The 11,302-nt window shown below is 25.5% G+C and overlaps 1 protein-coding gene across 3 annotated transcripts; it reads left to right on the forward strand.

Annotated features, from left to right (window-relative positions):
* The first annotated feature begins 129 nt into the window (after positions 1-129).
* On the forward strand, positions 130-10,823 carry LOC129966059 (mediator of RNA polymerase II transcription subunit 19-like). 3 transcript variants are annotated; one of them, XM_056080423.1, is made up of 7 exons: positions 132-364; positions 2,770-2,923; positions 4,093-4,192; positions 4,323-4,431; positions 4,805-4,908; positions 7,927-7,979; positions 10,603-10,823. In XM_056080423.1, exons 1-6 carry the CDS (start codon positions 187-189, stop codon positions 7,948-7,950), a joined length of 669 nt encoding a protein of 222 aa, XP_055936398.1. In that variant the 5' UTR covers positions 132-186; the 3' UTR covers positions 7,951-7,979; positions 10,603-10,823. The 3 variants fall into 3 exon arrangements, with proteins under 3 accessions (XP_055936396.1, XP_055936398.1, XP_055936397.1); XM_056080421.1 differs by lacking the exons at positions 7,927-7,979; positions 10,603-10,823 and adding an exon at positions 5,151-5,318 and having other exon boundaries at positions 130-364; XM_056080422.1 differs by lacking the exon at positions 7,927-7,979.
* The last annotated feature ends 479 nt before the right edge of the window (positions 10,824-11,302 follow it).

The following is an 11,302-nucleotide window of genomic DNA, read 5'->3' on the forward strand; positions in this document are numbered from 1 at the left end:
ATTTTAATTCCTGCTATTGAATTAAATTAAAGCTTTAATACGATAACGATTATCGATATCAGATAGGAAGTGCAGAACAAACACTTGGATCAAAAGGATGTGAAGTGAAATGAGTACTTTTTTTCCTCATCAAACATTAGATTCTGTCATTTTGTACTAAGCTGAGCTCTGAGCGAGCAGAGCAAAATGGCTGACGTAGGGAGGAAGCCAGAATCATATTCACCTAAATCGAGTCCTCGGGGATCTCGATCTCCTGTTGTACCTCGTCAGGATTCAACTGGTACTCTTAAAACTACGATATCTTTGGGGAAAACTCCTGCTATTGTTCATAGTGGGCCATTTTACCTTATGAAAGAGCCTCCAAGTAAGTTGCATTGCGCAATGATAAAAAAAAAATTACTATTAAAAAATGATTTACTCTTAGATCATTGGAATCTATTTAAAGTATCATTTCTATATGTTATGGTATTCTTTTTGTATTCATTCCTTGGTTATTTTCTAAATGCTGTAATATGAGTTTGTTAAACATATTGGAAGTGCTCTGAACCCAAATTAAAATGCAATAGAAATTGGAGCTTTAAAACTCTTCTGTTCTAGTGGATGTGTAATGTTTCGTTGTCTCTTGATGCTCATATTTGTGTATTTTGAATTTCTTGTTTCTGGTTAACTTTTTGCGACTTAATAATATTATATTGTCCTTAATAAAACGGTGTTTCGTTTTTAAATTTCCAAAGTATATGCTCTTGTATCATTATAAACTTAATAAGCCGATTTTTTACATTTAGAGTATTGATTGAAGCTGAAAATATATAAGTTTGCTTCAAAATTGACGCAATTTGTATAAGCATTTAGGCTGGAATTGCTTGTGAATTTACTTCTATATAATCTCTTATTATAATTTTCTTAAATAAATTTTCTTTTTGATGATTAAATTTGAAAGTTATGAGATGAGATAAGGAAAGAGGATATTATCTTAATTATATCTCTTTTGTATAACATAACTAAATATAAAAAGTGTGATAGAAATGTTATAAATTCTGCTAGCTTTTTCAAATAATTCGACCTAAATCTTGGTTGTGTTTGTATGTTTTATGGAAGCCTTCTTATTATGTACTTTTTTTTTAACTATTGCATATCTAGATATAGATTTTGATATACTTTTTGTTTAAGCAAATTATTTATACTTTCTAAAGCAAAATCCTTTCCTTTTAATTAAAAGTTATGACTCTTAACAGTTTACTGTCATTAATTTTAAATTGGTTTTGCTTATATGATTTATTATTAAATTTTGAAAGCAAGCATCTCTATACGACCTAGAATTATATAAATTAGCAGAAAATGTCTTCTACAAGCAATTTTATTGTCTAACTACCTGCAATATTAAGTAACTTTAAAATGCTCAGCCGTTTCTTCAAATAAATTCGAATACATACAGGAGAATTGGGCATTTGTCAATAAATGTTACTTGCTAAGTTGTATCTTTTTTAAGATAAAGTATATTACAGAGTGCATAATCTTATTGAAAATCCTTAAAAACTGCTTATTTTGTATAGGCCTTATACAAGAGTTATAGAAGAGCATATTTTTTATCCAGGTACTTATATTTTTCATCTGATGGAAAAAGATTCATTTCGCCAATCTAAATCTGCCCGATTATAGGCTGTATTTTCTTTGTGGTGTTGCATCTTTCAATGTTTAATAGATTTCATGCATTTGGAGATCAGTGAAAAAGGTTTTATCTGAGTTTAAGGATATATTGATAGAATGGTGAAAATATAATCTTTTCATTTGCTTGGAAAGTACTATCAAGTAAATTAAAGAATATTTTACCTGAAAAGTACCTACAAGTTTCAAGTCTCCTTTTAATTTTTACTTCCATTTACTTGACTTTCCTTTTGCTTATTTAGATAAAAGGAAAAATCTTTTCTTTTTTGAAATAATTTTATGTATTATGTTATATTTTTAATAGTAATTTCAACTCATCCTTGCTTTTCTTAGTTGATTACTTATTTGTAGAGGACTTGTTACTTATATTTTATCATTTAGTATTGTTTCATTAATGAATTATTTATGCTTAACTGGGGCTTTTTCTTATGTCATGAGTGATATTACAATAATATTGGGTTTCTATACCTTTCCTTCAAACAATGGTCTCTTCATACCTGAGATTTCTGTCGTTCTAAGTAGGATCTTACAAATATGAAAAACAGACAAAGAATAATAACATATGAAAACAACATTAACAAACAAAGATCCATATTATATCTTATGGCAATGCTTATTAACTCTATGGCAGATATTTTGATTACTGTCTGCAAGATGATTCCCTTTTCTCTTCCACAGAAGAGAAATATATAGCTTCATAATTATTCTGAACATACTATTCATGCATGCATTTCAAATTATTTTTGTGATAACTGTCTATGGAATGGTAAATATCATTCTTATCATGAAAAATGTGTAATAATACATTAAAAATTTATTGTAATTCCTGCTTGACATTGAAAAAAGATCATGGGCAGATATTTTTTCCTTTGGATAATAAATGAAATAAAAATCTTTTTTAATTTTCCCTATTTTGAATGATAGAAAACAAAGTAAGTCTCAGTTACTATAATATGCTTCAGTATTATATTAGTAGTATTTGTATAATCTTTTCATCTCTTTTCCTTTTCTGCAATTGAAACAAAATATATTAATATTATTAAATTAATAATGCATTTGATATATAATATGTATTGACAATTGTGATGTTTTTATTATTAATAGAATCAGAATTGACTGGAGCCTCCAATTTGATGTCATTTTATAATCTTGAACATTCCTACAACAAATTTTGTGGTCGAAAAATGAAAGATCAACTAAGTGCTTTCCTTCCTAATCTTCCTGGCAACATTGATGGACCAGGAAGCTTAGATAATAGGTAAAAACAGTGGGTTAATATTACATTTGATATATTGCAAAGCATTTTATGAGGTGGTGAGAGAAGTTTTACAGAAATTGTGAATGGTTGTTTAAAATCAGTACAGTTAATATTTTATATATGTGTAAAACCTTGTTAATAAAGAAGCTAACATTTCATTGTACATATTGCTGCACCTAATACAAGGCATTTAACATTCATTTAAAGTTTAAGAAAAGTTTATTTTTATTATATAAAAAGATTTTCAATTATAAGTATGGGTTTTCATCTTTTTATTTTTTCTATTGAATAAATAAAACCTTATACTCAGGTTTATACAAGTTACATAACTTTTACATGTATGTTTGTCATAAAATAATTGTTAGGTATTTAGTTTGGTAAGTAAGCTTTAATACTTCACACCAGAATCGTGGGAATTTTTTCTAAAAATAATTAATTCAATTAAGGGTGCTAGTTTATAGAACTCCATCAAAAAATATATATGGTTGTCTATAAATTATCTTTCACTATATTAAAATTTTTTAGTATCTTATGGATTGTAGATTCAGTAAGAGAATTTCTAATTGATTAGTTTCATCATTCAAAAATCGTAACCTAAAATTTTGCATTGGTGATAATAGTTAAATTTTATTCATTAGATTAAATTTCAATGCAATGCTAATTTTTTAATGCAAAGAAAATTTATTTTTAGCCAATAATAAATACAAATAATTCAAGATGCTTTGTGTATGTTATCTTTCTTTATATATTCATTCCTTTCATTTGCCAACAATAAAATTTTATATTTTACTCATATTGGATTTCTAATGATTCAAAATGTATTCTCCAAATAATGTTTCTTTTCAGTTAAATTCTAATTATAGATTTTGGAAAACAGATTATTAAAGCTTAAGATTTCACCCATGATCTCTCTGTCTGAAAAAGAATTTTCATTCCTCCAAATGTATGTAGAACTTTTAAGAAATAAATCATTACTTAATCAGCAAGAGGGAAATTAATCATCATTTGTTAAATTTTAATTATGCTTGTGAATATGGAGAAATTATATGGGAGGTGTTGGAATTTGAAATTTTGAGAAATCTTGTCTAAATAAAATTTATTTATAACAAAAATAGTTTTATGCTCTTATTATTTATTCCATGTGGCTAATTTGCTTTTTCATCCTGCAGTTCTCTGAAATCTCTCATTGAAAAACCTCCAATAGGCGGCAAGGAGCTTCTGCCATTAACTGGATCGCAGTTGTCAGGTTTTCGTCTTCATCCTGGTCCAGTAAGTTTCTTAATTGCAGTAATATTCCCCTCGCATAAAATATATTATTTTCAAATCGTGTGCCTAAATTTTTAAAAAATAATTTTAATATAACAATAAGATAATAGGCATTATTTCTTTTTCTCTTTAGTTACCAGAGCAATACAGATTAATGAGCCAGCAACCACAAAAGAAAAAACATAAACACAAAAAGCACAAACATAAAGCAGGTGATACTCCAACCCAAGAATCTCAACAAGGTAAGTTTGATTCTTCCTAGTAAGTAAACATTTTACTTTTTGTATTTAAATTTAGTATAATTTTGCTTAAATAACAGGTCTAATGTTATATTCTGATTTTCAATAAAAGACCATTTCCAATAAAAGATTATAATTTTTGTTTCAGAGTAAGATGTGAAAGTTCATACCATAGTAAAAAAAGATCATGTTTTATGATATGTAATATTACTAATATACAAAATATTGAGGAGATTTGATGCAACAAAAATCTAAAGGATTGCTATTTGAAACATTGTTTTCTGATAATGCTAAAAATAAGGTTAAGGTTTAAATAAGATAAATTGGGTTCTTTTATTTATTTAGAAGATTTTTTTTAAGCAGTTATTTGTTTCAGATATCAATATTGATGGTCCACATGAGAAAAAGCACAAGAAACAAAAGAGGCATGATGAGGAAAAAGAGAAGAAGAAAAAGAAAAAAGAAAAGAAGAAGAAAAAGGTACACTTAGTTTCTTATTTTTAATTCAGTAATTGATGCATAAAACAATGAAAGATTCTTTTTCTCTTTCCAAATTTCTTAAATTCATTTTCTAAATTTTGATTTTTTTTTCCCCATGAAAATTTTTAACCAAAATGTTTTCTATATATTAAATAATTTTTGTGCTCTAAATTTCATTTTTTATTAAAGTGAAATTTTATTAGTGAAATGATACTTAAGTCTGTAACTTTGTTTTCCCACAGAGGTATTGTAAAAGAGATGAATTTGATATATGGTATTGTATATTTTTATATTACTATAAAAAATTTATAATCACATCTATCATAGTTTGTTATCAAGAAAATTTTAAAGAGAATTATTATTTAAAAGCAATTGATGCTTTCCTTCAAGAATGAAGATATTGATATCTTGAACTCCAAAATTTATCGAGTATGGATATAAAAGGAAATTTAAAATCAACTTAGCATAACAAATTTTGTTTTTGTTTTTAAAAGTTATCAAAATATTGGTTAAGCAATTTGCAGTGTGAAGTATCTTGATAACAGTTTAGTAGTGCAATCCTACTCTATACTGGTTTTGCTGGCAAGGTATTAAATAAGTAATTGCTGAAAAAAATATTGGATGTGTATATTATATGTAAATGCAATCTTTTCTGTGAATAATTGAGAGCAGAAGAAATGTATGTCAGTTTAGAAATGTATTTTTGAATATGAGAAAATTTTGCTGAAAGCATTAAGAATTCTTTAAAGATTGATCTACAACTAATATATTAAAATTCATCCTTCCTAATTTACCTTAATTAAATGTTTTTTATCTAAAAAAAATTTCTAACTAATTTCTTTTCTGTTAATTCCAAGTTCCAAAAATAAAATAAAACACGGTTGTTTCATCCTTATTGTCTGTATCCTAGATTATTATGGTTGAAATCTCTGATGTAATTTAAAGAATTTGAGTGCTGGTTTTACTCATCAGAATTTTATAGCAAGTTTCTTATTAACAAGGCTCAATTGTTTTGGAAAAGTTTTAAATGGCCTAATATCTTCTGGTGCAAAAGTACAGAATCCATGCTATAAAGTGTATGTAAATGTGAAGAACAATACACTTATAAATAAATATTCTAATCATGATTTATATGTAACATCTATACATTCATGCACATATCCTGAACATCCTTTCCCTGTACTTGGAATAAGGGCAAATGACTTCAAAGTAGATTCTAAATCCAGTTTTCCAAGGTGACCTTCTTGTTCATCCTTATCACAGTGAATCATTTACTTCTGTGTTTTAAAGGATTATTGACACTGTTAGAGGATATTTTTGCAATTCCCATGCAGGGTTTGCAAACATATTAAAGGCTTTTCTGACTTCATGTGATCTAACAATGTTCTGTCCCTTTCTAGAGTTTCTATCTACATTTGTTTGATATGGCATATTTAGACAATATGATTTAGTACTGTTGTGTATCAACTATTTCTCCTTTTTTTCCTGTTAGTCAATGACTAGAAGTCTTTGTTTGCCAATATATATATATATATATATATATATATATATTTAAAAAGTCATTTTTAATTTATAATTTATTTTAGAAATGGAGAGCTAGGATACTGTTGTCATGTTTTATCAACAAATACCTTAACTCATTTTGATTGGACACAATGTCACTTCAATATGTCTCCTTTTCTTTCGGACATGTTTATAACTTGTTCTTATATTCAGTAATGTTTCTAATAGCTTTTTTTCTTGATCAATTTTATAGATTTTTAATGCTTTATTTGAAAAAAAAAATGCATTTATTATCTAACAGGCACCAAAGACAGCAGAACCAACTTTAATTTTTCTCTTTTCACCTTACTTTCCTTATGTTTAACATTCTTGAATATTATATTTTCCAATCAATACACACTGAAAAATGAATTGCTATGATTAAAACTAAAAATTTGTTTTTGTTTTTATCTTGTTTCGAAATTTTTTGTATTTGATAATCATTCTTTAAATTGAAATGTTAGAGTTTTATATTAAAGAAAGGAATCTATGCATGGAAAATATTTATTTGCATAATACTCCTATAAATTTTGGCATGGGATCAAAATGAGAATGAAAATTTTGGTGTGATGTATGCTTGAACAATGCTCTCTTGCTTGTTTCTCATTAAAACTTTTATGTATGAAGTGTTCTCGTAACATATGCATGATAAGTTTAATGTTCTGATTCAGAAAGAAAGTTGTTTTGAGGACTGAGAAAGAAATTCATCAACTGCCTGTGAAAGTAAAAATTTACCTTTATTTATAAATCTGAGTAAATTGTAGTAAAGCATTGGCTTTTTATAGCAATTTTTTTATATATTGATTCAAACTATCATCCTCTCGTTATATTTTCATAATAAACATATTTCTGTGTATTAACATGATTTTTTACCTTTATATATATTTGCCATTTTGACCAAGGTATATTGTAATTCTATTTCTATTTCCCCTTCCACAAAATTATGAAAAATTCAAAAATTACTAAATGCTTTATTATATGCATTATTTATAGAATTATTAAATATTATTTTCTTATATATAAGTAAAATTTTAAATAGTACTTTTATGAAAATAATTTGATTATGTGTTATTGTTAACATTAATATCTATGTTGCAAATTTAACGTATTAAATACACTTTTATGCAATACTCTTATTTTTTATAAATTATTTAGTGAACTAGAAATAAGGCTCCCTAGTACTAATTTTTTATTCTATTTTGAAAAATTGTAATGCAATTAATTATCATCTGATAATTTATTTCACCTCTAAATTCTTCTGTCCACAACATTCAGAGATTTGAAAGCACTTTGAATAATACATAGTGCTCTTCAGGTGGTTGTAAATGATTCCGGACCTCTTAAGCAGTTATCGAGGTTGAAAAATGTTTCTAATTTTGGCAGTTTTAATACATTATTTAATGTAATGAAAGCTAATATTTACTCAAATGTTATAGTATAATTATATTAAATTACCAAATTTTTTACCACTTGTAGCAAATAATGATGGTAAATAAGTAAAGAAATAGGAAGTTAAGACATCAGAATTGGTAAGTTGAAACTGCAAACATATTTTGAATTCTCACCTCATTAAATGACTTCTAGCTATATGAATTTATTTTATCTATGTAAAACATTAGTCCACTGTATTACAACTCTACTCTTTTTCTTTTTTTTTTTTAAGTTCAGTTAGCCATAAGTTTATATGATAATTATGCCATTCTGTTACTTGCTCAAATAATGACATTTCTTCTCTCTTTAAAATTTATTTATCAGATTTGGTTAATATCCTATTCTTTACTTGCCTTTATTTTTAAATATAAAATCAATATTTGAAATTAATGTATATACATCACATAAAATGGGTTTATCTTTTTAGATAAAATTTTGAGAAGTTTAAGGGAAGAAAATTAATTAACTGTGAACGAGCAAAATATCAGATTTCAGGCTGAGTTTTCAACATGAACATTGGATAATTTTCTCTTCTTTTGTAATATTTTCAGTTTCTTCCTCATGTGAAATTATCCTTACTCAAAGTTCAAAGGATCTGAGATGGTAAAAACAGAATAATTGTTCATGTATTAAATTACTATTTTTCTAATTATCAGGATACCTTTTTTATGGTAAAATTTTTTAATATCTGATCACATTCTAAATAATAAAAATAATAGTACTTTTTAATACTATTTTAAGTAATTATATTAAAATAACAGTTGATAAAATTGTAAATTCCATCCTGGCAGAATTCCTTTGAGTAAAATTTGAAAAATTTGAGATTGCAAAAATATTTATATAGCAAATTATGTTTATAATTAGTAAAATATCTTTTTTATGGTAAAAATTTTAATATCTGATTGCATGGTAATTAATACTACTTTAAATGTTTTAAATAATCAAAAGTGTTATTGCCTTTTGAATGGAATGGTATAATAACAATTCTTTTTTTTTTATTTGATTATGCATGAAATTTTAAAAGTTTTATTTGTAGCATGGTAATAGCTGCTTAAAATAAAACCTTTAGCTTTTCAATATGTATGTATATATAAATATATATCCTGACAAAATATTCTACTTTGGTTTTGTTTGAAAAGGTTTTTTTTTTTTTTTCCCCCTCATTTAAAAAGTATGCTAGATGTTTAAGCTGTGTTGATGTATTTTTCATTAGAAAATGTAATTTATTTCATATTTGAATTATTTTTTTCTTTCATATCAAAATTTGCATGAAAAAGCATGATTTTCTCTTGGATGAAAGACTTTTGTACCAGAAGTATTATTTATTTCCCCCACCCTTTCCTCTTCTCTGTTCTTTATTTACTGTTCACTTTAGTTGATTTATTATTGAATTGGTTTTGTTCTTGATTGTTCATTTACTTGTTTTTGCAGAAATTCAAAAAATAATCATCTTTAGAAGTAGGATCCTCATTTCTTTTTCTTTTTAAATTTGTTTTATGATTTGTGAGCATTAAAAATCAGTATATTTTGATCAAATTGTATTATCTTTTATTCAATTATATTTTATTAATATATGTATGTTTACAAATCATTAATATTCCTAAGGCTTGCATGTCATATCTCACCTTTATTTATCCATTTCTTACTGAATCATTGCTGAAAAGTAATTTGCAATAGCAAAAATAGTTATTTTTTAAAAATAATTCTGCTTTATTTTTGGATCTTCTCAATCGTTTCATTACTTAATGTGCATATTTGTTCCACTTAATATTTCCATATGGAAATTCGAATTTATATAAATAAAAATTCATATATTTAGAATTAAAATTACAGCTGAGTGTGAAGAGTATGCATCAATTAACTTATTAAACTTTGCTCTTTTTTAAGGTAGTGGTATATATATATGTTTAAACTAGAGTCTTCTGGGTCATATCTATCTCAGTCTACATTTTCAGACATACAAAAAAATTGTAAAGATGATTTTTATAGATTGCAGAAGAAGAATAAATCTATATATACTTATAATTTCTCAAACGTTAAAAGTATTGAAAGGATTTGGATTAAATTTATTCCCTGACTTTCAAGCTGAAAAATGAAATGATTTGTAAATAGGATATTGAATGCAAATATATTTGTATAATCTATTTATTATTTGATAATTTATCATAAGACTTCTTTTATATTATTATTGTTATGAAAGTTTGTATAATGTATGTTATTTAATAGAGGTTTATTCACCTAATCTATTTTTGCATGAATAAATGCAGATTAACAACTTTAAAGAAGTTATACTCTAAATAACTTAATTATATTTAGTACTAATTACCAATTTTTTTCAGATAAAAGATGTTTTATTTTGAATGAAATTTACATTCTTAAAAATATAATAACTCTTTGGTATTTAGTTGGCATAATTATATCAAATAATACATTATATAGAATGCTTAGTTTCTTTAACAAAAATAATTAGCTTTTAATTAATATGCTAGGTAATTGACAAATAATTATTTCTTTTCACTCTGCACTTTCTAAACCACGTATGCATTTTTTTAAAAAAAATTATGATACATATGTTTTTTGTATTTAAGTATCAAACACATGGATTTTAAATTGATGGTCAAGCTCTTTTATTAATAAATAGCCATATTTAATGATGGGTAAAAGAATGATCTTGGAAGGCACTGAAAAAATAAAAATAAGTAATTTTGTTTTCTCTTCTAGAAGCATGGACCTGATGCTGTATTGACTGGAATGCCCATTACCAGTGCTCCTAGCACAATATCCCACCCAAACTCAATCCCAAAACCTATATGAGAAATATCACCTCACTTGTTTTTGCTCTGATGTGTTTATTAACTTTCATGTGTTTGTTTTAAAATGTGTATAGTAATGTATTTTATAAATGTTTCATCAATGCACACAATAAACATGTGTAAATATAATTTTGGTGTTTTCTGAAAATATTATGCAAGATATATCTATATATATTTAATTCCTTTAAGTATTTATTTCTGAAAATCAATATATTATTGGCCAAAACAGGAGACTGATTAAAAAAAAAAAAAAAAAAACATTTATATGGGGACATATAAAGCAAATGGTTTACATGTGCATAAATATTATAAAATCCATATTAAGTTGCATCATGGAATATTCAAAATAACATTGCTATTGATAGCATTAAGTACCTGTAAGAACTGTTTCATATTTCATGTACTAATAATTGTAATTCTTTCACCAATTTTTTTAAAATTCCAATACCATATATTTACAATTTTGTAATTAGCTATCTTCATGAAAGAATCTATATATTGATTCAAAATTAAAAAACAATATTTGAAATTTCAGTCCTTTTCTTTGACATCAAATAATTGCAATTTTCATTTTCAATTAAATTCTGACTCTTTGATATCTTGATTAA

The sequence above is a fragment of the Argiope bruennichi genome, chromosome 4 (assembly GCF_947563725.1).
Source record: "Argiope bruennichi chromosome 4, qqArgBrue1.1, whole genome shotgun sequence".
NCBI classification, from domain to species: Eukaryota; Metazoa; Arthropoda; class Arachnida; order Araneae; family Araneidae; genus Argiope; species Argiope bruennichi.